Source organism: Phascolarctos cinereus, unplaced genomic scaffold, assembly GCF_003287225.1.
Source record: "Phascolarctos cinereus isolate Bilbo 61053 unplaced genomic scaffold, phaCin_HiC Scaffold_2;HRSCAF=192, whole genome shotgun sequence".
Taxonomy (NCBI): domain Eukaryota; kingdom Metazoa; phylum Chordata; class Mammalia; order Diprotodontia; family Phascolarctidae; genus Phascolarctos; species Phascolarctos cinereus.
In genome coordinates, this window is record NW_027555625.1 from 258192081 (window position 1) to 258220037 (window position 27957).

The window sequence follows — 27957 nt, forward strand, 5'->3', positions numbered from 1 at the left end:
ATTAGGTGATTTACCCATGACTACACAGCTAATAAGTGACTGATCTAGAATTTACAGCCAAGGTGAACAGCTCTCTTTCTACTACTTCAGAAAGACCCTAACTATATGTTTTCTTGATTCAAAATCAGGACAGTATCAGTGCTTTGGTGTGTGAGTGAATATACCTGTCTCTTTATCCCTCTGCCTAATGGGTCAAATTTCTGCTCAGCTCATAAGCCTGCCTGGGATGAAAGTGGACATAGCTAAGTAACTAGAGTCATGAGTTGTTAGTAAATTGCACTAGTAGCTGGGATAGGGATATGGATTGACCTTAGAAATGTGTAGAGACCTTGTGTGTGCTCTAAAATGTTAACATTCTGCATATAACCGTGTCTGCATTTAGAAAGGAACCTTGACTCAGCCTCACTGATAGAAAAATATCCAGGTCTGGGCAGTGGAGGATGGGGAGGAGGGATGGTGTTTGAGAAAGACACAAATACCAGATGGGAGGGAAGCTCCCTTGGGTGTACTGTAAGTAAGCATTCTATAACTTGCACCTGGCTCAGGACCAACTTTACCTCTGGTGAGGACCACAGGACATGCTGAAAATGAATCCGAAGCTTCGTTTAGTCTGGGTAATGAGCAGGTGAAAGACTCCAAGGCTAGGCAGAGTTGGGACACCCATAACTAAGTCTCCCCTGGTGTTTCCATAGGAGAAAACATCTTGGCCTGAGGAATCTTAGATCTCTCTGAAGGACATCTTGGGTGCTATTAGATACAGAAAAGACCACAATCTCACAGTCAGAAAGGGAATTACCCAGGGCAGAATTGGGAATGGGGGTGGGGGGAGTGAGACTGGAGCCTGAAATACTGAGCAGCCCAGACTACAATGGGAATGGAGACGACTGAACATCTTGCCTGGCCTCCTACCTGGAAGGTGCCATCCTAACATCAGCTCAGTCCTTTGGCACTTCTTGCTTTACCAAGATTCCTTCAGTGTAGGGAACAGGTGTCATTTTTGTCCTGTACCTCCTATTCAGGAAACCCCCAGAACTGGGAGTTCAAATCCTAGGTTTATAGGATCTAGTAAAAATCCTGCACCCATCCTGAAGCTTGTGTACAGATTCTGATGAGAAACTGAAAGGTCTGTGTGCTGTGCCAGAAACTCCCCAGGAGTGGAAAAATTGGGAAGGAAATATTCCTCTCCAATCCTGAGGTCTGGTCAAACCCCACCCATCAGAAGTGAGATGGAGCCTGCTCTAGGCTCCACCTCACTACTACCTGCTTCTTCCAGGTCGGCTGGTGACGAAACAGTGAAAATTCCCCCTGAGGCAGCTAAGGCTTCTTCAGCATCTTATCCTGGGCCAGATGCCCAGGAAAAACAAACTGTCCAGTGGCTACCTGGTCTCCTCCCATGTTAGCACCATTGTCTGTCCCCCAGAGATTTTAAACATGGTCCTTAACCCTAACTCTCAAGGAGAAAGTGGGTGGGAGAACTCCTGCCATTACCAAGAACGCCAAAGAGATGTGATGGAAAAGAGTGATATCAGCAAGGTTTGTCTTCTGGGCCTCCCCTGCCTCCCTGTACCATTTTTTGAACTGCATTTCCTGCCACTGGGCACCCCCTTCATTGCAGGCCCTTGGTGCTCTCAAGCTGTTTCAGCCTTCTTTCTGTCAAAGAAGCAAGGCGACATCTGAAACTCAGTCACCGTATTGGTGTTACAGCCTTAGGCATGTGCTCTTTTCCAGGGGATTTGGATTTTCAAGGAGTTGAGAGACCAGCACGTAAGAAATGAACCTCCAATTGTAGAATCCAGGAAATGCAGTCCTCTGGGTGTAAGAGAGATTTGGAGCTGCCATGAACCTAAAAATGTCAAGACACATCCCTGATTCCACATTTCCTTTGGTGACCATGGTCAATTCTCAGTCTTAGAGGCAGAGAGATGGCAGAGTGTGCTAGGCCTGGAGTCAGGGAGACCAGAGTTCAAATCCAGCTTCAAATACTGGCTGTGTGACCTTGGGCAAGTCTCTTAACCTCTGTCCTCCTCAGTTTCCTTAACTTGGGAATCATGTCTAGGGTTGTGTGAAGCACAAATGAGATGTTTGTAAAGTGCTTACTTAGCACAGTGCCTGGAACATAATAGGCGCTTAATAAATACTTACTCCCTCACTCCTGAAGTGCTTATTACCTCCTCCTCTATCTTTTCCATTTCAAGGGCTACAGGAAATTTTGCGATTGGGATCTAAACCTAAGTTTGAAAGGATCCAAGTCAGTCAGATTGAGCCATAGGTAGGTTGGGGCTGGGGGGGAGACGGGGTATAGGCTAGTGGAATAGCCAGTGTGACTTCAGGCTAAACACCCTCTTTAAGGGTCACTGTCAGAAAAAATACGCTTCTACTCCTCCTTGACCTTCGCTGCAAAAATAGATAGTCCTCACAATGGTTCTGTTTCCCTCTAGGCCACCATCTGCTTGGGTCAGGTTCTGGTACAGTCCCTCCCCTGGGATTAGTTGCACAGGGAGTTTCCTGGTGCCTCCAAAAGGGTGGCTGTGGGTCAAGAGATTCGGGGCTTGCGGAGGTGGCCCCAGCCTTTCACCCCAGGGGGAAGGAAACCTTTCGGGACTGTTTGGATATGGAGAACTGGAGATCCTAAGGATGTGAGTAACGCCATCTGAGGTCAGCCTCACCCTCCCTCCAAGCCAAGCTCCTGATTCCAGCTAAGGGGCAATTTGCAGGAGGCTGGGATCCCCACCAGATGCCATCACACATGTTAGGGACATCCCCAAACATCCCAAACTTTCATTATAACCTGCCATGAATCTGTCATCCAGGGATTTACCTAAACCTGTCTGGAGCCTGTTTACACTCCCATTCTGTCTCACCTCTTGGGGAACTAGTTTCCTAAGTTTCTTCCTTGCTGAATAGAAGCAGGACACCCTTTGTGATTGGTTTTAAAACTGCCTCCTTCAGGTTGCAAGAGGCTCCTAATTCTCCTAAGACCGGGTCCCCTTCCCTGTAACTTGGAAGGAGCCATGTCTGGCAGCTAAGTGGTGCAGTGGTTAGAGGGCTGAGCCTCAGATCGGGAAAACTAATCCTGCCTCAGATACTAATTGTGTGACCCTGAGCAAGTCACTTAACTTCCCTCTGCCTCAGTTTGTTCAACTGTAAAATGGGGATAAGGACAGTACCTACCTCGTTGTGAGGATCTAATGAAATATCTGCAAAGTTAGTGCTGTGCCAAGCACATAGTAAGTGCTTAATAAATGCTTATTCCCTTCCCCTTCCCTAATCTCTAGATTTCACTCTTAGCCTTTCTCAGTTAATATCTCTTCAGATTGAAGAAGTTTCACCCGGTCTTTCCTCTTGAGGAGAAGTAGAATCCTGGAATGTTATATATAATCTTAAAATCTCAAAAATCATGAACCATGGGACAGAGTGTGCTCCTGGAGCCAGAGAAGACCTTAATGAATACCTAGTCCAAAAATCTCATTTTGCTGAGGAGGGACCTGATGCCCAGAGAGAGGAAGGCTGGTCACACAGCAGATTCGTAGCAGAAAGGAGACTAGAACCCAAGTCTCCTAATTCCCAGTCTCTGTGACTCTCTAAGACACTGTGATCTTTAAAAAAAAAAAATCCAGAATAATCCCCCAATCAGGACATACCTTAGAAGTCCAGCCTGTTTCTGCTTCTGCCTCCAGCTCTGTTCCTTCTAGCCTCTGTTATCTTTCTTCAAGCAACCCCCTCCACCCCTGACTTGAGGGCCCTCAGAAATGCTCTGTTTATAGACTCAGTCAGGATGATGGCTGAGAGCACTTAGAAAAGGGATCTCCAGAAAGAGCAGAAGCAGCAGCAGCTCTCTTCTGAATCTGCTTTCCTGCTCTCCTCTCTCATCTCCCCTGCCCCAGATATACATTTTAGGGGAAGAACAAGTGATATTTTCTCAGTGTTGGCATCCAAAACTGGGAAGAGAGGGTGTGATCCTCAGAGTCAGACCAGGAGACATTGCTTTCTACTTCTGTTACATTAGGTGGGACGCCTGGGGGGTGGCTAAGAAGGGAAACCTGAGACTTGACTCCTTGGCTTGTTCTGAGGTTAGGGTCTGAGTAATGAGCCCAGTACAGAATCAGTTCCTAGCTAGTTTTTTTGGTAATGATCATAGAGAGCTGAAATGAACCTTGTTGATCATTTCAGTTGTGTCTGACTCTTTCTGACCCCATTTGGGGTTCTCTTGGCAAAGATACTGGAATGAATTGCCATTTGGAAGCTGAGGCAAACAGAGTTAAATGACTTGCCCAGGGTCACACAGCTAATAAGTGTCTGAAGCCAGATTTGAACTCAGGAAGATGAGCTTTCCAGACTCCAGACCCAGCATTCTATCTACTGCACCACCCAGCTGCCCCAAAAGGGACCTTAGACGCCATCATTTCCAATCCTCTCATTTTATGGATGAGGCAAGTGAGTCACAAAAAGATATAAGTTGCTCAGGGTCACACAACTGTTAAGTGCCTAAGGTCTTCCCAGCTCTAATACAAGAAAAGGACCCTGGTTCTAGTCCTGGCCTGGCCGCATGTCCTTAGACAAGTCATTTCTTCCTTCTATTCTCTACTTTCCTCATTTATAAAACAGGGATAGCAATCCTTCAAAACACTCATCCATCATCTATAAGCATTTATTAATTGACTACCATGTGCTAGGCTCTAAAGATATAAAGGCAAAAAGGAAACTGGCCCTACTCTCATGGAACTTACTTTCAACATAGCAAACAAAATATATAGAGAGAGAAATATATGCAAAATAAATCCTAAGTGATTGGAGAGAATCGGGGAGGGGGAGAAACATTAGCAACTGGGAGGATGAAGAGAAGCCTCATGGAGGAGACATCATTTGAGCAGAGTTTTGAGGGAAGCTTTGGAAAAAATAGTTTTTCACACTGGTGAGTGAGTATTATTCTAAAGACAACCCAAAGGTGCTCCTTCAGAAGGTAGGAGGGAGGATAACTTCCAGTAGGAGGGAGTGCTCTTCTCAGGGCCTTGGAACCCCCTGAAGGCTTCTCTGTGGCCAGGGTGGGCTGGCTTCTGAGGCTTCAAAACCCTGATCTGTCCAGTTTGGTCAGGCTGGCAGCTGTGGCTTTTCCAGGGGCCCAGACTAAATATATGACAGTAGTCATTTAGGACTCCCTTACAGAAGCTTTCAGACCTACAATTTGGTGCTAGTGAGTCTGACGTTTGCAACCCGAGGGACAGGAGTTTGGGGGAAGGGTAGTTCCTCAGAGAAATGGTACCCAGCAGTCAGATTCTCTGGAGAAGGTTCTGGATCAGATTTTCTGTCCTGGACTCTATTGTCTGCAATGGGTAGCTAGCCAGAGAAGGAATCAAACAGAGGGAGAGCCCTACATTAGATTTGGGGATCCAAGTCAGTATCCATTTCACAGACAGTGCATACGCATGGCTATTCTCCATCCTCTTTTTTTCCTTTTCCAACCCTTTAATACTCTCCTCTTCAGTTTACTGGGAGCCATTTTCCACCCACCCACACCCACACACCCCTGCAGACCCTTTATAAACCCTGTTAGAGGCAACACAGGACGGTGGCTAGACAGTTGACCTCCAAGCCAGGAAGACCTGAATACAAAGGCAGTCTCTGATGCTTGCTACTCTGGGACCCAGGGTGAGTCACATTATCTCAATGCTGTTGAAGGGAGGAGTTTCCTATACTATGAAAATTGCTATCCAGCCTCTCTTTTACCATCCTGCTTTCATCACTTGTCCTATTACAGTCTTTATGCAGAAGTATGTACTGAGAGTATCTGGTTAAACCTGGACCAAATTTAGAGAATAGTATAGTGCTGTTCAAAACCTTTAGAATCTTTAGGTCCAGCACAGGATAAACAAGATAAACCCTCACCTAGTTGGAACTAGACAGGCTGGCTTTCTTTACTTTTCAGACTCAACCAAAGAAGTGTTTTAAAAGCTTCTTGCTTTCAGACACTTGAAAACAATTGAAAAACCAATTGTTTGTTCTGCTTATCACAAGTTAGAGGCAACTTGGCCTTTGCATTGTACTCCATCAGCTTTCTTTCCAAGAATTTTGGTATGATACCCTGGTTGGTTCTGAATGCCTGACTTGAGAAAGCTGGGCCTGAGCTATCTGCAAATTGTCCAATTCTCCTCCATTTGGCACTCAGTAAATGTTTGAATGGATTTTGGCCATAACATACAGATGCACAGATTTATGCTCCCTTAGGAGTCAAGCAAGAAAATAAAGAATTAACTTTAGCTCACATTCCTGAGGTCATCCAGGATGGTACTGAATTATTGGGGAGATTTGATTTACACCAGTCACTGATTACTGCCTTCACTTCCCACAACCCAATTTTGGTCCACAACATTGAACAAGGATAGAGCAGCATAAAGACATGCGGGGACATGGTAGGGGACTGGGCCTAGAAGTAAAAAAAAAAAAGCATCAGGCACTTCAGGACCAACACTTTTCTCCCCACATCACCTGTTTCCTATCTACTGGCATAAAATCTTCAATCAATCAAATGTATTGGCTTTCCTGGTGATAACCCATGACCTGGTCTGACTTGAAGTCAGGGGCCATATCTTTATTTCAGTTTATCTCCCAACATTTAATAGTAGTGTTCTACTCACAAACAACTCTAAATAGATTAACCAGTAGATGTTTACTGAACACCTACTACTTGAGTCTTAATATGTTCCAAGTGCTAAGGGAGAGACGACAACAACAAAAAGCTGACTCTTATCTAGAGCCCAAGTGAGAGATATGGAAGAGATGGTGGAAAGAATAGCTTTCTTCAGGATATAAATCTATTCCCCTTCCTCTTCTACCATTTTGACTTCTCTTCCTTCTTTTTCTTCCATCTCTCCTTTCTTTCCAGAAAATCCCACGGGCCCCATCTGATGAGGAATGTTTCTTTGACCTACTGAGTAAGTTTCAGAGCAACCGGATGGATGACCAACGCTGCCCCCTGGAAGAGGGCCAAGCTGGGGCAGCTGAGGCTAACATCCCTACTCCCACCCTGGAGGAAAGAATATGTAAGTAGGAAATCAGGCTGAGGGAGGAATTGGGGTCTTGGAACTGTAGGATCTAGAGTTAATAGAATGTTAGAGGCTTGAAGGGCCATCAGGCTCCTCATTTTAAGATGGGGAAACTGAGGCCAAAATTCCAGAACTGGATTGCCAAGTGGACAGATTTATTCAGTGAAAGATCTAGAACTAAAACTCAAGTTTCTTAATTTCTAGTCTATTGTTTATTCCACTAATCTGAGCTGTTTCTCAATCCATCTTTTCATTTCTGTGCAGAAATATTTCCCAAACATATCAGAATCTTCTCTAATTTAATTTAATTTAAGTCTAATTTAAACTGGACCAAACTGGGAAGCTTACCTGGTGGACTGGATTCAAAGGCCCCTGGCCTCAGCCACAATAACATAGATGTTTTCATCCATGTGGATGGAGGCAGCATCAGCACCAGAGATTCTGAGACAGGGGATTAAAGAGCTGGGGAAAGGGCAGGCAGATGGGTGAATCATGCAATCTTGCTTTTCCTTTGCTGATTAGAGGACTATAATTACACCCAGTTCCTTGTAATCATTGGGTGTCTGTTAACCAGGTTGTATATGTGCAAAACAGAAAGCTGCTCGATTTGCAAAGAAAGAACCCATGCAAATCAATTGCAAAGGGCTTTTTGAAAGTAATATCACATCCCTCCCGCACCCCCAACCCATCCCCCATATCCTAAAGTTAGGCTTAATAATGGGGAAAAGCATATAATTACCTTGTTCCCTACCCCCCCCAGCCTTGCTGGCATACTCCTACAATCAGGGCACAGGAGACGTATCCCTGGAGCATGTGTGGGAGGAGAAAGGCCATCCCTCTCTATCACCTTCTGACAGGCTAAGGAGCTGGGGCCAGGGGACACACAGAAGTGCTGAGACTCCCAGTGAACCCAGATGGAAAATCGACTCTGGTTTTGCACACACAGTTGCAAGAGAAATTATCACTATTTCAACAGCTGTAGGGAATATCCTTTGTCTGTGCATTCACATGAGTGTGAGGAGAACAGAAGCTAACTGGCCCACTCTGGGATTGAACCCATGACCTTTACCTTATGTCTGCAGCCCTCTTCCTCCCCTCCTCACTAACCATTGAGAAAACTTAGTTGACACTTGAAAACTCTGCAGCAGATCATGAAGGTGCCTGTCTCAAAGAGGCCTTTGAACCCAGCCCCCTGGGTTCCAATCCTGAAACTCCTGTGGGGAGTAGAGTCAATATGACAGAGACAAGAAGATTGACTGAGTTCAGAAGAGATACCAGGGTGAGACGCCTGGCACCTGCCTGGGCCCTGTCTGTGGCAGAGGCACTGATCCTGGGAGAGTCGAGATATCAGTGGGGTGATGGGATAATGCCTATTTGGCAAATAATCTTGTGCTATCTAGATTTCCCTAAAACTAAGCCTTTTTGGATGACATAATGGGAACAACATTTGGCCGGGATTCAGGAAACCTAGATCATAGTCCCAACTCTTCTACTGATTTGAGCAAGCCTCTCCTCCTCTCTGGTTCTCAGTTTCCCAGTCTGTAAAATTGAGACAGTGATCTTTGCCCTGCCTACTTCAGAAGGTTCTCGTGACTCCAAATGAGGCCAAGAATACAAAAATACTTGAGAAAAGTTTAGAGTTGGAAGCTCCAGGAAGAGTCCAGCCAGGATGGGGCCTTCCCTGCTTCATTCACTTCTTACAGTTGTATCTCTCCACCAGCTCAGTCATCCCTGATGGCCTCCCCTCAGACAGAGGAGTTCTTTGACCTCATTGCCAGCTCCCAGAGCCGTCGCCTGGATGACCAGCGTGCCAGTGTGGGCAGCCTGCCAGGCCTTCGGATCACCCATAACAACTTGGGCCACCTTCGTGGGGAGGGGGATGCTCAGGAGCCCGGAGATGAATTCTTCAACATGCTTATCAAGTGCCAGGTAGGATCATAAGATAATATATAGATTTAGAAACCAAAAGGACTTTAGAGATCATCTAGGCCAGGGACTCTCAACTTTTTCTGTGTCATAGATCCCTTTGGCTATTCAGAAAAACATACTTGCCCCTCTGGAAATAACATTTTTATTTAATTATTTTTAAATTAATAGTTTTTTTTCCAATTACATGTAAAAATAATTCTTTAACATTAGTTTTTTTTTAATTTTGAGTTCTAAATTTTCTCCCTCCCTCCCTTTTCTCTCCCCTCCTTAAAAAGGCAAGCAATTTGATATAGGTTATACATGTGCAGCCATGCAAAACATATTTCCGTATTAGCTATCTCACAAAAAAAAAACCACAAGAGGCAGCTAGGTGGTACAGTGGGTAGAGCTCTGGCCTTGGAGTCAGGAGGACCTGAGTTCAAATCTGGCCTCAGACACTTGACACTTAACTAGCTGTGTGACTCTGGGCAAGTCATTTAACCCTGATTGCCTCACAAAAAAAAAAAACAACACACACACACACACACACCACACAAATAAACAAAAGAAAGAAAGAAAGGAAAACAAAAAGTATGCTTCAATCTACACTCAGTCACCATCAGTTCTTTCTCTGGAGGTGGATAGCATTTTTCATAAGGCCTTCAGAATTGTCTTAGATCATTTTATTGCTGAGAATAGCTAAGTCATTCACAATTGATCACCATACAATATTGCTGTTACTGTGTATAATGTTTTCCTGGTCTTGCTCACTTCATGTTGCATCAGTTCGTGTAAGTCTTCCAGGTTTTTCTGAAGTCCACCTGCTCATCATTTCTTATAGCACAATAGTATTCCATCATAATCATATACCATACCACAACTTGTTCAACCATTTCCCAATTGATGAGCATCCCTTCAATTTCCAATTCTTTGCCACCACAAAAAGAACTACTATATTTTTGTACATATAGGTCCTTTTCCTTTTTTTTTTTCCCCAATCTTTGGGATACAGACCTAGTAGTGGTATTGCTGGCTCAAAGAGTATGTGCCCTTTGGGCATAGTTCCAAATACTTCAGAATGGTTGAATCAGTTCACGACTCTACTAACAGTGCATTGGTGTCTCAATTTTCCCACATCCCCTTCAACATTTGTCATGTTCCTTTTCTGTCATATTAACCAATATGATAGGTATGGGGTGGTACCTCAGAGTTGTTTTAATTTGCATTTCTCTGATAATAGTGATTTAGAGCATTTTTCATATGACTATAAATAGCTTTGATTACTTCATCTACAAACTTTCTGTTCATATCCTTTGACCATTTATCACTTGGGGAAAGACTTGTATTCTTTTCCTTGTGTATGTTTGTTTGTTTGTTTGTTTTGTATGTGTGAGGCAGTTGAGGTTAAGTGACTTGTCCAGAGTCACACAGCTAGTGATTGTTATGTGTTGGAGGCTGGATTTGAACTCAGGTCCTCCTGACTCCAGGGCCAGTGCTAAGATTTGTGTTATTTTAAATTTGACTCCATTCTCTATATATTTGAGAAGTGAGGCATTTATCAGAGAAACTTGCTGTAAAATTTTTTCCACAATTATGATTACTGTGTATTTCACTCCATCCTGTTCCCTGCCCCTGTTTTTCCTACTCTCTCTCTGCTTTCACTCTATCTTCAAAAGTGTTTTGCTTCGACTAGCACTTTCCCAACCCACCCTCCCTTCTCTCAGTCTTCCCCTTCTCTTATCCCTTTCCCTTCCTACTTTCCTATATGGTAAGATAGATTTCTATACCCAACTGAGCATGTGTGTTATTCCCTCTTTGAGCCAATTCCAGTGAGAATAAGCTTCAAGTGTCTCTCCTCCCCCCTACCTCCTCCATCTTCTCCTCCACTGTAGAAGCTTTTCATGCCTCTTTTATGTGAGATAATTTACCCTATTCTACCTCTCCCTTCCCTCTTCACCCACTACATTCTTCTTTCTCACACCTTAATTTTAGTTTTTTAGCTATCATCTCATATTCAATTCACATCTGTGCCTTCTGTCTATGTATACTCCTTTTAACTGCCCTAATAATGATAAAGTTCTTAGGAACTGTAAGTATCATCTTCCCATGTAGAAATATAAATAGTTTAGCCTTATATTGTATTCCTTGTGATTTCTTTATCCTGATTACTTTTTTATGCTTCTCTTGAGTCTTGTACTTGAAAGTCAGATTTTCTATTCAGCTTTGGTCTTTTCATCAGGAATGTTTGAAAGTCTTCCAGTTCATTGAATGTCTATTTTTCCCCCCTAAGGGATTATACTCAGTTTTGCTGGGTAGGTGATTCCTGGTTGTAGTCCTAGATTCTTTGCTCCCTGGAATATCATATTTTAAGCTCTCTAATTCTTTCATGTGGAAGCTGCTAAATATTGTATTAACCTGTCTGTGGCCCCACAATATTTGAATTGTTTCTTTTAAGCTGCTTGTAATATTTTTTCTTCAATCTGGGAGCTCTGGAATTTAGCTGTAATATTCCTGGGAGTTTTCATTTTGGGATGTCTTTCAGAGGGTGATCAGTGGATTTTTTCCATTTCTATTTTACAGTCTTGTTCTAGAATATCAGGGCAGTTTTCTTTGATAATTTCTTGAAAGACAGTGTCTAGGCTCTTTCTTTGACCATGGCTTTCTGTTATCTCTCCTTGATCTATTTTACAAGTCAGTTCTTTTTTCCAATGAGATATTTCACATTTTCTTTTATATTTTTTTTCGTTCTTGTGATTTTGTTTTATTGTTTCTTGATGTCTCATGGAGTCATTAGCTTCCACTTGCCCAATTCTAATTTTTAAGAAATTATTTTCCTCAATGAGCTTTTGTACCTCATTTTCCACGTGGCCAATTTTGCTTTTTAAGGAGTTCTCTTCTTTGAATTTTTGTGTCTCTTTTACTATTTGGCCTATTCTATTTTTTAAAGTGTTTTCTTCAGCATTTTTTGTGCCTCCTTTACCAACCTGTTGACTCTTTTTTTTTATTACTTTCTTGTATCACTCTTATTTCTTTTCCCAGTTTTTCCTCTACCTCCTTATTTGAGTTATAAAATCCCTTTTCAGCTCTTCTAGGAATTCTTTTTGGGCCTGAGACAGTTCACACTTTTCTTTGAGGCTCTATATTGTAGCAGTTTTTACTTTGTTGTCATCTTCTGACTTCGTATTTTGCTCTTCCCTGTCACCATAGTAACTTTCTGTTGTCAGATTCTTTTTTTCTTGTTTGCTCATTTTCCCAGCCAATTTCTTGACTTTTAACTTTATGTTAAAGTTGGGTTCTTCCCCTTGGGTGGAGGGACTACTGTCCCAAGCTTTAGGTTTTTTGTGCAGCTGTCTTCAGAGCTAATGATGGATGTTTATAAGTTTTCAGTTCTTCCAAGAGGATATGATTTAAGGAGAGGTGTGTTTACTCCTCTCCTGGCCTCTGCTCTGGTCTATGAGTGACCACATGCTCTCTTTTCTACCCTGGAAGTATGAACAGGTCTCTTCTTCCTTGTGGTCAAAAACTCTGGTGCGCTAGTGCTCCTTCTCACTCTGAGACTGTGACCCAGGTCCATATATGGGCAATGCAATGGAGTCCTGCACCCAGTGCCAGCAAAGGAACCCCTGTAATCTTCTTCTGATCAGTTGTCCAATCCCCCTACTATCTGTGGTCTAAGAGCTTTGGAAGGTACCATTCCTGATTCATTTGCCCCCCAGGCCTGCTGCTGGCTTGTCAGGGCGTTCCATGCACTGGACTCCACTCTTACAACTATGTAACAGACCTTTCCTGCCAACCTTCTAGGTTGTCTTGGACTGGAAAATTATTTCACCCCATCCTTTTGTTGGTTCTGCTGCTCTAGAATTCATTTTAAAGATTTTAAAGTTCTTTGGAGGGGAATTTGGGAGAGCTCATGCAAGTCCCTGCCTTTTCTCTGACATCTTGGCTCTGCCCTCCAGAATAACATTTTTAAATGTGTAGAACTACAAAAGGACACCAATTATACTGAAATACAATTTTAAAAAAACATTTAAACAGCAAGTTCATGGACTGCAGGTTATGAGCCCATTGATCTAGTCTGATACTTACTCATCTGAAAGATAAGGAAACTGCAGTTACGTGACTTGCCTGGGGTCAAACAACTAATAAGTCTCTGATGGTCGGATCTGAACTCAGATCTTTCTGACTCCAGTGCTTAATCTACTGCACCACTAGCTTCATGAGATTCATATTTGGGTCCCCCAGTTCCAGTTCTAATACTCTCCTGTACTATGCAGCAGTATAAAGAGGTCCTGGAAGCTAGCTGGAAGAACCCTGTGCCCTACTTCTCCCTCTTCCCTCTTATCCCATAGGTCTTGGATAAAGGGACTCATTCACACCAGCCAGTGTACATTGTCTAGAGGATCTTGAATAAGCAGAGAACAGGGTAGGCAAGATAAAGATATGGGAGGCAAATCATTCAGTAAGCATTTAGGCAATATCTTTGCTACTAGTTACATGACCTTGAGTAAGTCTTTACCCTTCTCAGCATCAGTTCTACTCTATTTAAAATGAGAAAGTGGGACTGGATGACCTTTAAAATCCTTTTCTATGGTCCCATGGACCATCTCCAGTTATGACATTACATGCTTAAAATGGAAACAGCCCTATTATGGGTAGTGTGGCTTGCCATCCTATGGATCATCAAGGCAGAAAGTGATTTTAGAGGTCATTCAATCTCACTTTCTCATTTTAAATATGGAGTATGTTATGGGAGCAATAGTCATGCATTCTTAACTTCCCAGGATTGTTCTGATTTCTAGAAAAGAAAGGGTACTTTTATGAGGCTTTGAGAAAGGAATATCCTTGTCTGACTGTGTGTTTAGAAAAAATGGTCTCCATAGCCCTCGTGGATTAATCCATTCTGCGTCACAGGAAAATAAGAACTTAGAATTGGAAGGGACCTTAGAAACCATCTAGTTCAGGTGTTCTTAGCTTTTTTGTGTGTGACATGGACCCCTTTGGCACTTCAGTGAGGTCTATGGTGGACCCTTTCTCAGAATGGTTTTAAATGCATAAAATAAAACACGTGGTATTACAAAGGAAACAAGGTACACCAAAATATGGTTATAAAAATATATTTTTTAAAAGTTCATGAACCCCAGGTTAAATCCCTGATTCTAGTCCAACCACATCATTTTGTAGAGGAGGAAATTGAGGCCCAGAGAAAGCAAGGAACTTGGCAGTTTACCCATTCAACAAGCATTTACTAGCACCTACTGTGTTCTTGGTTCAGCAACAAGTTACATTTTGGGGAAGACAGAGAAAGAGGAGACACAGTCCTTCCCCTTGTGGAACTCATAGTCTCATTGGGGAGATGAGACACACACACAGAAAATTAGAAAGACGGGCCAAGGGGACAGGAGAGACTACAAGGCAGGCTGTGCTAAAAACCCCAAGTCCAAATCCCAGCAAGTCCACAGAGAGACGGCCTTGTCCTAGCCTGTTCTCTGAAAAGCCACAGAGCAAAAAGATCTGCTAGGATAAATAGAAGCAATAAATGCTTTAGGAACTCAGAGGAGCAAATGGTTCCAGGTATATTAAAATTCCTGCCCCTATGAAATTTGCAGTCTCCCTAGGAAAGATAAAGTTAACCTACTTAGTATAATCAGAGAGCAATAAAGATAGTCCATAATCATTTGCCAAACTTCCTTAAGAGCTCAGGGAACAGGATTATTGTGGGTTAGAAGAGTCAAGGCAGGCTTCATTGGAGCAGAAGCAAATTTTTCCTGAGTGCCTTCTATGTGCTTAGCCCCCATATTAGATGCAGTAGAAGATACAAAGACAAGTAAGCCACAGTGTTTCCCCTTATGTGGTTCAATTAGGTAGGATTTGGATGGTTGGAGAGGGAGGAAGAAGAACGCTGTCCCAGGCAAGGAGAACAGCAGAAACCAGGAAAGAGCAGCTGCAGAGACGGGAATCATAGGTTTAGACCTAGAAGGAAGAGAAAGGGGAAAGAAAGGAAGGTTCTACTCTGTTTGGCTTTCTGAAAAAGATTGTGACATCGCAGGGTCTGCTGGCTTAAGCTGGCAATGATGGAGGGCAGGGCTATGTTCCACCAGGCACAGAATTCGTTCATTTCAACAGAAAATAAACAAACCAACAAAATACAAGTTTCAGCAAGCCAACAGAGGAACCCCTGTGGCCCAAACTTAATTCAGGGGAAAAAAAAAGGAAGAAAAACATAGGAAAAAAAATTCTAGAAACAAAGAAACCCCACCTCAGATGTATCGAATCATGAAATCTATATATGTAAACACTGCCTAATTAAATTTTCCTCATCATACTAAGTCATTATGCGGCCCCCTGGGATCCTTATGCAAGGGTTATGGGCCTCCATTTCTGTTTGCTTGACACCACTCCATCCACTGAACCACACTACCTCATTTTCAAAGTTGTACATTAAGATAGGGGCAGTAAGTTAGTTTAGTCAGGACTAGAACCCTGGTCCCTTGAATGTCCTTGGACCCAAGTCTGGTGTGCAATGTAGCTTTGGGGTGATCCCCCTCACACTTGGCTGTCAGTGAAGTAAGTAAGCACTACCCTTTTCCATCATGGACAATTTACACTGAGGCTCGGGGAGGCCCCAGGGCGGGAGCTGTCCATAAATTATGCTTAGGGAGAGCCACGCTAAGCCCAGAGGACAAGCAAAGCCCCTCATCTCCAGCCAGGTCCGGGCTCTGGGATAAAACACCATCAATCCTGCCCCTGATGCAGCTCTTTCAAACCGGATAAATGGGGTTAGACAAATGAGGAGTTCTCTTCCTGAAACCCTGGCTCCATTCTTCTCTCGGTGTTTATTTCTCTCACTGTCTAGCTGCTCTCCAGTTATGACGTTACATGCTCAAACAGCCCTATTATGGGTAATGTAGCTTGTGGGGAATTTTAGCTCTGGTGATATAGTTTATATTGGCTGCACCCCCTCTGGTGACTCTATGGAAGGATGTTTTTGAGAATGCCCAGGTACTCCTAATTGTGTAAGATGACTGATCCAGTTAAAAGAGTAACAAACCTCACTGGCCCTGGTGATTGAAAGGACACACAAAGGAGGGGAAGACCAACCTACCCACCCACCTCTGGGTTCCTAAAGTTCTACCATTAAGAGATTCTTTTTTACTAAGTATTGAAAGTGTTTAGGCATATCTGGTAAAAACTTCCCCAGGGAAGGGTAATACCATCCATCATTATGAGCCACTAATTTAATTAATTCCTTAGGAGGAATTTCGACCTGATAGATATGAGACAGTAAAACCTGGCAAAAGGCACATAGGCATGTAGGTTCTGGGGAGGGGAAGGAGGAGACAGGAGCATCGGTGTGGGAGGAGTCCCAAAACAAGAGGTGGAAAGTACCAAAGATGAACTTAGTTGACTTCACAGTTTTGCTCAGGACTAGCTCTTATGCCTTCTAGAGTCTAAAAACAGTTCCTATTGTTTTCTGCCCACAATGGTCCATGAATTGACTGCCCTTCTCATGCTGAGCTACAAAATTTGGAGTATTGCAATTTTGGCACAAGAAGATAAGGGACATAGAACCCTATTGTATAAATGACAATCTAATTAGAACAGATTGCAATAATTAAAATACCTTATACTTATAAAGAAAGGGCTTTGTAAATCTGTATCATGCTATATATATGTTAGTAGTTGTTGCCATTATTGTCAGATTGGTTGACAGTCACCTAGCAGAGAGCAAGGTTTCTAAGGGGAATGGGAAATGGAAGGGTGAATTTTGATAGGGAGGGTGGGGCTCAACAAAGACCTGAACCTATCAGGGGAACCCAGCCCAAACTGTGGACAGTAGTTTTGTTTTGTTTTGTTTTCGTGACCCCAGCTTCATAATAGCCAAAAAGAGAAGCAGAATGAGTGACCACTGGGGTCCAGAACCATAATTCAAGATTGGTTCCTGATGTTTCCTCTCCTGATGAAGACCACATATTAAATATTAAATTTAAATTAAATCAAAATTAAATATTAAGTTAATAAACAATTAAATATTAAGCACCAACTATGTGGCAGAGAGGTGGCACAGTGTGTAGGGCACTGGGCCTGGAGTCAGAAAGACCTGAATTCAAATCCAGCCTTAGACACTTACTGGCTGTGTGACCCTGGGCAAGTTACTTAACTTCTGTCTACCTCAGTTTCCTCAACTGGGAATAATATTTAAACATGAAATTAAATTAAGTGTTAGATTGCCCACAACTTGAATCCAAGTCACCTCCTGGGAGGAATATGAATGTTCTTGCCGTTCTTTCACGTGAGAAGAAGGGCAGGAAAGCTGGTCAATCCGTGAAGCACCCGCTACCTTGCTCTGTGTTTTCTCTACATTCATGACTCAGTGTAAATGTACATGTGCTCAAAGGTCAGCCTCAGAGAGAATTCTGCTAGGGACGGTTATTACTGAGTATTAGTCATCTGTATGGTACAAAAAGAAGAGGAGCCCTGGACTCCAGAAACAAACAAAAAAAAGCCCGAGTTTCACCAGCAGCCGCCCGAGTGTAAAGTGTGTGTGCCCGGGTGAGCAGTGTCTTTAACCGTGCCTCTGTTTCCTTGCTTCGGTACAGTCCTCCAGAATAGACGACCAGCGCTGCGCCCCACCTGACACAGTGCCCCGTGGCCCCACCATGCCGGATGAAGACTTCTTCAGCCTCATACAGAGGGTGCAGGCCAAGCGGATGGATGAGCAGCGAGTGGATCTGGCCTCCGGCCAAGAGGAGGAGGTGGCCAGCACGCGGTCAGATGCCCCACAGCAATGCCGGCCCAGCGCCAGCTAAGGCCCTCCACCGGAGGACACCCCAGGACAGGTGCCGCTGGAACACACCTGTGCGTCCCTGAGCCCTCACCTGGGATCTGGGGAAAGAGAGACCTTCTTACTTCCTTCCACCTGTCTCCAGGCACTAGGGGAAACCACCAACCATGTGCAGATCTCACGTCCCAGGAGAGACCAAGAAACCCCAGTGGACATGTGGCTGAGCTTGACAAGGTCATGGCTAGTCACTGGAAACCCAAATAGATGTGAACAGCTGGCTCTTCTTACCAGAGCCTCAGAGGGCATTTTCCGGGGTCAAGTGTAGATGTCTTGGGAAACAGCACATGCTAGAATCTTACAAGAGAGTGACTGGTCCCCTCCTTCACCCTGGTGAGCCCAGAAATCCCAGACTAAGTATGGTGAAGGATGGACCCCTTCCTGTGCAGATGGCCCCGTCCCTGCTGCTTTCCCTGACCTGGTATATGAGTAGCAAAAGGCAGGCAGAAGCTTCCTTGACAGAGCAGCCAAGCTGGTCCTAGCTCTCTGCCCAGCTAATCCCCTTTTGTCCCCCGTCCCCTCAGCCCAACCTCCAAACATCCCACCGAGACCAGAAACCTGACAAAGTGCAATATAGTAGCAGCCCCCTCTGAGCCATCTGTGCCCCTCAGCTCACCAGGTTCCCCTCCTGTCCCTAAGTGTGAACCCACCAGGCATGCCAGCAGTAGAGATTCACCAGAGGATTCCCGTATCATAACAAAAATCTTCTCCCAAGCAGCCGCAGGACTAAGGTGTGGAAGACATTTCTGTCCAGTTCATAGTCCATGTGCTAGGTGTATACCCACTGAGGGTCATTGGCTAAAGGTCCATTAGCCAAAGGACTAAGCAGCTTCAAGCCTGAAGTCCTTCCTCCTATCTCTTCTCTGGTTGTCAGTTTTCCCAGCATCCATTTGAACTCCCCAGGAGCCAAGAGCAGCAAAAAGAGGGTCCCCCACCAATAGGGCATTATTGGTATTGCCAAGATAGTGGACAGGAAAAGATGGGGACAGAGGAGAGACATCCCCACCAGCAGCCTAGCAATACTGCCAGTTCAGTCATAGAACTGTAAACCCCTAAATGGGTGGTAGGATAGGGATTGATAGGGCTTGGGTAAGCGTCATGTGACAGTCATGGGGGCAGGAGGCAAAGACCAGTGCACCATGGCTTTCCAGGTTATTAGGATGCCTTCATGAGTCTCCTTCCACCAGCTAGGGTCCGCTGTCCTAGCACTGGTCAGGACTGCTTCCTTACCCACTGCCCCTGAGTGTTCTTCCCCAGGAGTGTGGAGCTGAGTGGTCCAGCCAGCCGGGACCTGTAAGGGCTTACTTCTTCAGCTCCTGAAGCAAGAGTGGAACATGAAGGCATTGCTGGAGGAAGGGCTGCTTCTGGCTTCGATTTTTTTTTTTTAAGCTTGGAAAAGGAGTCTGCATCAACATCCATCCAGTTTAAACACTGGACTGTGATAAATCCAGGCACTGTTTTCAAAGCCCAGGAATGCAAATGCAGCTGGTACTTTGTTTATCCATTACCCCTGGTGTTTGTGGGTTCCTCTGACTTTAAAAGATATTCATCTGTTGCCCAAACTCTTGGAAGGTCTAGTTGGGGAGCAGAAGACTAACCATGAACTTGGGCTTACAAGGCTGCTGGCAGGTCTGAACCAGACTGAGTCTCCACCCCCTCTGCCCTGAGCTCCCAGATCCTCTAGGAAGGTGAATTTAGGCTGGGTTAACTTAGTTCTCCCACAGCAACCCTGGCCCTCCACTCTACCTAAATCAGTAAGGTCAAGGAAGGAAGGAAGAATGGGGAGCCAGGAAATGAACTGAAATGTGCTCATCCTCTGTGTCTCCATTCCTGTAATTTTTAAAGGGCATTCTAATTTTCACCCTTGGTTGACTTGGGGGTAAGCATAGAAGCTCTTCATCCTACCAGCTTAAAAAAAAAAACAACAACAACACGAAAACCATGAGTCAATTTTCCCTTCAGCTAAATCCCAAGAGGAAAACTGTTGGGTAGAAATAGAGGGAGGATGATTTGGAGTCATAGGAATAGGAGTTGACTTGTGACCCTGAACCTTCCCACATGCTCTTCAAGCGGACAGTTTGGGATTTTGACAGAGATAAGAACAGCTGCAATTTGTTATTGGCCAAGGCCAGTTCCTTATGCTCCAGACCTTTTTTTTTTTTTTAAACAAATAGCCCCTCCCACTGCTTGGCTCCCAGCGGGAGTGTTCACCTTAGGCCATTGACACACAGATTCTATAAAACAAAAATTCACACAGGATTTTTCCAAAAGCAGCTGACTGGCTCTAGCTGCCCTGGACCAGTTGGGAAAGGCTAGAATGGGCTTTCCTCAGCTGACTTGCAGAGATCTTCCCAGTGACTGAGATATGTGGTTCTTAGAAGGGCAGTGGCCTAGAAATAGGGTCTCCACACTGGGAATAAGAAATCTGGTTTAGAGCCATTGTGGGAGATGGAGCTCAGGGTCAAGATTTCCCTTGCTCTATTTCTCTTCACCACACTCCACTCCTACCCACACCTACCCCTCTCGGTTTCAATCTCTTAGGCCACATCCTACTATTCAAAGCTTGGAGAGATGAGAAAATGAGACAGAAGAGGAAAGCACTTTGCTTCTCTCACAAAGCTGACAGAACACTATCTGTCTTTGTTTTTCTAGTTTCATCTCAAGGTCCTAGATGAACAGTTAGATGGGCTTCTGTCTTATCCTAAAGAGATGTAGTAACAATAAAGATGGTAAACCATCATTTTCACAACCATTGTGTTATCTGATTCTCATAAAAGCCCTGGGAAGTTGATTAGGCCCCAAAATGGCAGAATTAAAAGAAAATGGCCTAAGGTCATTCAGCAAGTTTGTAACAGAGTTTGAACCCATGTTTGCTGATTGACAGTCCATTCCCTTCTCTGCTATCCTGGGCCCAAGAGAATAAGTTCAGGTGATACCTAAGACTGGGCCTGACTTATTTGCAATCAAACCATGAATGAAAAGGAACCTTTTTCCAGGGGCCAAAGGACAAAAAGTAAGAGTCTGGGCCAAAGTAGGACATAGCTCCACCTAAGCAAAAAAGAAGTGGAACTAGAGAGTCTGGCTTTCAAAAAAAAAAAAGGGAAAAGTATAATAAAAAAAAGAGCAAAACATTAGTAATGACCATATACTTGAATGTGTAAGCTTATTTATTTTTTACATCTGCGTTGGTTGTGTTGTAAGTGGGCCATTCCCAATCCTGGAGGTACATTTTGTTTTCTCTAAAAATAAATAATAAGATCTGCCAAATGAATTAATATATGTGTAAGTATGTAATTAAAGCCTTTGGGGTTTTGTGCATAATAAAAGATTTTTGTGGTTTAACCTGCATTGACAAGACTCAGTTCCCTTCTGAACCGATGTGACTACTCCTACCCGTCAGGCACCTGGCTTGAGAGGACCGTGGAACACATGGAGTACAACCAATCCTTGGGAGTGCTCAGTCTCCTTCATCAGACTGACCTGGTCTGACCTCACTTACTAGAACTCCGTCTATATCAAGGGGCAAGGTCAGTTTGAACTCGTGACAAGTCTGAATTGCAGAATTTTTTTCAATTTTACATAAATGAAGTCTTCCCATTTCAAACACATGAAGAAACCAGAGCTCTCTTGGTAGAGCTTCTTAAAAGATCTGCTTTAATGAATAGATGAGGGATGTGTTCATGTGTTAATTGTGTAAGATGGGTGCTTGAGACATTCTCTTAAATGGGTTCAATAGTTCTGTAATTTTGTTGGCCGTGTTAATTTACTTAGTCAGGCATTTATTCATTGAAGCAGCACAAAAGAGATTTTAGTTTTTCCCTCGTCTGTAAAAAGTGCCGGATTCTGAATTGATGGATATTTAGTGCATTTGGAGCAGCATGGCACAAAACTGAGGACCGGAACTTATAAAAGAGAAGAAGTGATCAATTTGTGAGGTTCCGATAGCCCCTGGGAGAAACAATTTAATGAAATAATTTGGTTTTGAAGTTGCAGGAAGACCCATATCCACCATTTACTGCCAGTGTTCAAGATAGTATGAGTTTATAGGGCCTCCCTAATAGTTACCATTAAAACCCAACAATTTATGTAGTGACCTTTGTTGGGACTCTTTTTTATCCAACCCTATAGTAGCAAAGAGTCTGTCTTAACTTTATCAGTTCATCCCATAGGCATATTAACTGATAAAGAACAGCCCACTGGAAATCAAGAGATACGTGGGTTCTAGACTTATGCACAGATAACTTTACTGTATTGGGAAAATCACTTTACTTCTCAGTTAACTCATCTGTAAAATGGGGGTGATACTAACTCCCAGAGGATTCCTTGAGAAATAAGAAAAATATTTTGAGGAATAGATGCAAAAATAAAAGCTCTGAGCGGTAAGGAAAGCTATACCAATGTACTCTTTTCTTTTTTTAAGCAGCATCATTTATGAAATTTATTTTCGTATAATTATGTATCTCTCTGGACAGACAGCCTTTACCTTACTGCACTAATAGTACATCTGCAATACCAAGCTACGAGACAAATCTTAACGAGAGTTTGTGTTCTTCAATGTAGCACTTGTATACCAGGCACTCTGGAGAGGGTAGGGATAAGGAAGCCTTAACAGGATCTGCTGGGAAGAGGGAAAGGATGCCTTTGCAGCAGGACTCCTGGGAAGGGCAACATGCAAAGTTCACAAATGAACTCTAGGGAAGAACTGGAAGGGCATGTTAAAAAGCGGACAAACCCAATGCACCCTGCAGCTCAGCTCCACTTGTTCCGGAAATTTAGCTCTGAAGGAAGCAGGGCCTTACCTCTGCCAATTCACTTGTAACTGGTCACCCTGGCCTAGTTGTGTGTTTTAAAGTGATGGGTGAGCTACAGTTGTCAGAATTAGCAATTAGGAATATGTCATACACTGACTGAGGTGGATTCTCTCCTGTGCCGCAGCACATAGGTGGGAAATGAAAGCCATGTATGTCCCAGTGATTTGTGTCAAATCAAGGGTTAGGGCCGCTTTGGTGGCAGTACCCAAATCAAGCTTGGATCTGAAGCTGCTTATTAGGCACAAAGGTCCCTTGGACTACACTCACAGTGTGAACAAATAGAAAACTGGTGTTTGGTCACCATTGGTCAAAGCTGTAATGAGACGGTATGGTACAAGCAGAGTGAAGGGGACCCCTGAGTTGAATGGGGGAGGACCACAGGAATGCTCTCAGGGACAACACGCAGTGATTGAAACATGATTGGGCCCTCCTTGCAGATGGAGATTCTAGGTGGGGTGGGGAGGCTGGCAGGGACAAGGTTTTGGGAAAATTGCTAGCCCCTGGAACTCCCTTTATTCCCTATTTGATGTACATTCAGGACAAACTGATCTCATCCTCCAAAGTACGTTCTAGACACAGGGGTGGAAAGAGCAGGGGAAAGCAGTGATTTGGTATGGAGGGCTGCACTAAGTTAGGCCTTCATGAGGGCAGGCGCCACAGCTTTGGCATTAAGGCTACACAGGTAACTATAAGGCTGGCCAGTCCCAACAAAAACAATGAGGTTGCTTGTGATGTATGTCATAGAAATGGCAACACTCACCTTGTCATCAGTGGTATTAGATTTGGTCAGAATAATGCCATCAATGAGCCATGGAATGATCAACCAGAACTTTGTTGGATTTTACCAGCTGACCCACAGCCCCATTTCCCACCAAGGCCTCCCCAACGCACATCACCAGCTGAGGTGTGTTGACAAGAATGAGTTTAGCCAGAGTATATCAGTGTGAATAGCTAAGTGGCCCAGAGGTTAAATACTGGGCTTGGAATCAGGAAGACTCATCTTAAGAAGGTCCAATCTTAGACACTCAGTAGCTGTGTGACCCTGGGCAAGTCATTTAACCTTATTTGCCTCAGTTCCTCATCTGTAAACCCCATTTTGGGCTTTCTTGGCAAAGATACTGAAGTGGTTTGCATTTCCTTCTCTAGCTCATTGTACAGATAAGGAAACTGAGGCAGACAGGGTTAAGTGACTTGCTTGGAGTCACACAGCTAGTAAGTGTCTGAGCCTAGTTGAATTCAGGTCCTCCTGACTCCAGGCCTGGCACTCTACCCACTGTGCCACCTACCTACCCACCGTTACACCATGCTGCTTCTCAAAAACTGAGACTTGCCCATGCCTACCCAGCTAGAAAATGGACTCATCCACTCACTCCATCCACTGTGCCATACTGTCTATACTGTTTAAGTCTGGGAGAAACTAAAACTATTTTTGTCAGAAAGCTTGGTCACATCTTCTCACTCCAACAGATGAGAAACCAATGTGAGGTCTCATCCAGAGGGTGTGGGAAATAGAGAAGCACCTGCCTCAAACCTCTATTGAGCATCTACTATATTTAGCTGGACTTTGAAGGAAATAACGATAAGGTGGGGGAAAGAACTAATTAAGAAAAATGTTTAGGAAGGGTCAGGGCTTTTAAAAAAAACAGGCCTCGTGGGAGAGAACATTTCTGGGCCAAAGGTTCACCCTTCCTCTTTGGTTCCCAGAGAAGGACAGTGTGAAGTACTCCTAAAAAAGCTGGGCAGGGGCTGCAAATAGGACCAAGGACTGCGCCCTCCCAGGTTCCTTCTCCCAACCCCAGAATGGTACCTACTGAGAATTCAGAAGAAGGGGTGCTCTGGTGAATATTCATGAGGTCTCATTCATAATTCAGCAAGTCAGTCATCTCTTCCTTTGGTGCACAATCTTCCCTTTTACAACTGCTGAAGGCCGGGCTGGGCTGCTACTCCTGCTACTCCTACCCCCTCTCCCCAATACTGAAAGAGGTTTGGAGGGTGGAGGAGAATCTGCCACCTGACAAGGGAGGAGGATGAGGAGTCAGAGAAGGAACTGGCCCCACTAAAGTAGCAGACTCTGCCTTTTGGCCAAAGAACTGTGGACTAGGGCTCTGAATCTTCTACCAATTTAGAGTATTCCAGGAACTCGGTAACAGCTCAGGGCCTGGGCTGATACCGATCAACTAGACATTGAACAAGGGGATGATAATAGGAAGGATTAATGAAACTCCTGTCTTTGATGGAAGTGACTAGATCATGCTGCCCTATGAAAAGGATGAGGGAGGGCGGAGTCAAGATGGTGGAATAAAAGCAGTGACTTGCTTGAGCTCTCCAAACCCCTCCAAATACCTGTAAAAAATGGCTCTAAACAAATTCTAGAGCAGCAGAACCCACAAAAAGACAAAATGAAACAAATTGCCAGCCCAAGACAACCTGGATGGTTGATTGGAAAAGTCTATCGTGCTGGGCTGGAAGAGGAACGCAGTTCAGCGTGGGTGCAAGCATAGGCAAAGACCAGGCCTCAGCAAACCTGGAGCAGGCCTCAGGGGACTGAATCATGGGCAACTATGGCAGTTTCCAGACTTTTCAACCCACAAAAGCCAAAGACAATTTAGAAGCTCAGTAGGAAAGGTCTGTGATCACGGTGAGAGAGAAGCTCGGTCCCAACCCCAGTTCCGGCGTGGCCCCGGGATTATATTATGTGTATATATAAAATATATTAATATAATGTATATTAAATTATATGTATAGATAGAGGGCACAGAGTGAGCTGAAGATGAAGGGATGATAGAAGATTATACTGGGAGGAGAAAGGGTAAATTATCTCACATAAAACAGACAAGAAAAGGCTTTTACAGTGGAGGGGAAGTGGGGGAAGGTGAGAAGAAATGAGTGAATCTTATTCTCATTGGATTTGGCTTAAGGAGGGAATAACACACACACTCAATTGGGTATGGAAATCTCTCTTACCCTACAGGAAAATAGTGGGGGAAGGTGATGGGGGAAATGATAGAGGGGAGAGTAGATTGGGAGAGGGGGTAATCAGAAGGAAACACTTCTGAGGAGGGACAGGGTCAAAAGAGAGAATAGAATAAATGGGGGTTGGGATAAGATGAAGGGAAACATGACTACTCTGGAAGTGTTTTGTATGACTACACATGTATAAACTGTATGGAGTTGCTTGCCTTCTCATTGAGGATGGGTTGGGAGGGAGGAAGGGAGAAAATTTGGAACCCAAAGTTTTAAAAACAAATGTTAAAAATTATTTTCACATGAACAGGGGAATAAGATATATAGGTAATGGGGGATAGAAATCTATCCTGACCTATAGGAAAATATAAGAGGAAGAGGATAAAAGAAGGGGCGGGGGGTAGAAGGGAGGGCAGATTAGGGAAAGGGGTATTCAGAATGCACTCCATCTTGGGATGAGGGGAGGGATGAGATGGGGAGAAAATTTGGAACTCAAAATCTTGTGGAAGTGAATGCTGAAAACTAAAAATAAATAAATTTAAAAATTTTTTTAAAAAAAGGATGATGAATATGACAACCACTGTGGCAAGGAACAGTCACAGGCAGTGAGGATGATCTGTAATTTATATACAGGTTCAAAATTGCTCCCCTCTCTGAAGAGAGGGGCAAAATCCAAGACTGTATCTACGTCTTAGAAGGTTGAAAGGCAGCAGGTGGCTAGTGGATAGAGGGTTGGACCTGGAATTGGGAAAACCTGAGTTCAAATACAGCCTCAGACACTTATTAGCTCTGTGACCCTGAACAAGTCACTTAATCTCTGTTTGCCTCAGTTTCTTGTGTTTGACCTTGAATTTAACCTCTATTTGCCTCAGTTTTCTCAACTGTGAAAATGGGAATTATAATAGCACCTACTTCATAGGGTTGTTGTGAGGATCAAATGGGATATTCCTAAAAAGTAATTAGCACAGTGTTTGGCACATAGTAGGTCCTTTATAAATGATTATTCCTTTCCCTCTTTGAGATGGACAATAGTCTAACTTTCCCATCTCAGAATAGGCTCTATCTTTCTTCTCTCCATATCACTGGGTGTTTCTCATACCAAAGGTTGGTGGACAGTTGAGATTTTATATGCTGAGTGTGCATGTCCAGGGATGGGCAGCTTGAAGCATCAAAAGTGAAGTACGACCACTAGTTATCAATGTGATTGTACTTTACATCCAGCCTCTCCCTCTACCACCAAACCAAAACATCTTCAGCTAGCTTTCTTTAGCCACTGCTTCTCCATCTCTTCTTTCAGCCATTTAAAAAATTCCAGTTTGCTTTTTTAAAAATGTATTTCAAATTTATTATTTACTTATTTTAAACATTCTCTTATTTGAGTTCCAAATTCTCTCTCCCTCCAGCCCGTACCCCACCCTTTGAAAAAGCAAGTAATAATGATATCAGTTATACATTTGAAATCATGTAAAACATATTTCCATGTTAGCCATGTTGCAAAAAAAAAAAGTGAAAAAAACAGAAATAAAGTGAAAAAATTATACTTCAATTTGCACTCAGATTTCATTAGTTCTCTCTCCAGAGGTAAAGAGCATTTTTCATCATAAATCCTTCAGAAACATCTTGGATCAAGAGTTCTTTGGAATTGTCTTGGATTGTTGTATTGCTGAGAAGAGCTAAGTCATTTATAATGGATCATCATACAATGTTGCTGTTACTGTGTACAATGTTCTCCTGGTTCTGTCACTTCACTTTGCATCAGTTCGTGTAAGGATTTCTAGGTTTTTTCTGAAATCCTCCTGCTCGTCATTTTTTATAGCACAACAGTATTCCATTACATTCATATACCACAACTTGTTTAGCCATTCTTCATTTGATAAGCATCCCCTCAATTTCCAGTTCTTTGCCACCACAAAAAAAGAGCTGCTATAAATATTTTTGTACATATAGGTTCTTTTCCTTTTTCTTTGATCTCTTTGGAATACAGATCTAGTAGTGGTCTTCTAGTTTGCTTTTAATTTGAATTCTGCATCCCATCCACTAAGCTGCTTTCCCTTTGCTCCATGTTAACACTGGTTAACACTTTGGGGTCTGTTACCATCACTGGCTTAGAAAATGTGCCTAGAAGGGAGTACCTCTTTTAGACCAAAGGTCACACGGGTTTGAGAGGGTCTACCCTTGCATAGAAGGAAGTGGGAGGTGAAGATGGTTTGGGAATGAACAAGACAGTATAGTTTCCTAGCCTTTTTATTGCATTTTCAATGTTTGGCTCTTCTGTGAGACACTGCATTATTAAAAACTATATGTATAGGGTTTTGGCTGCTGTCATGCTTTCCGCTACACCTGCTCAATGTCCATAAGAGTCTAGAAGCAGTCCTCTGCTACTTGAGACACCTTT

General features: G+C 43.5%; 1 protein-coding gene and 1 pseudogene across 4 annotated transcripts in view; both read left to right on the forward strand.

Annotated features, from left to right (window-relative positions):
- Nucleotides 1–21135, forward strand: part of GPSM1 (G protein signaling modulator 1) — a 171582-nt gene extending 150447 nt beyond the window's left edge. For 3 of the 4 annotated variants that reach the window (XM_020981883.2, XM_020981881.2, XM_020981885.2), the window contains 3 exons: nucleotides 6881–7037; nucleotides 8761–8969; nucleotides 17546–21135. In XM_020981883.2, the coding sequence (XP_020837542.1) occupies nucleotides 6881–7037; nucleotides 8761–8969; nucleotides 17546–17755 (576 nt within the window). In that variant the 3' untranslated portion in view covers nucleotides 17756–21135. Of the gene's footprint in view, nucleotides 1–2438; nucleotides 2637–6880; nucleotides 7038–8760; nucleotides 8970–17545 lie in introns of all 4 variants that reach the window. The other variant, XM_020981884.2, reaches the window with a different exon arrangement.
- LOC110205121 (cation-dependent mannose-6-phosphate receptor-like) lies at nucleotides 18147–26265 on the forward strand (annotated as a pseudogene).
- The last annotated feature ends 1692 nt before the right edge of the window (nucleotides 26266–27957 follow it).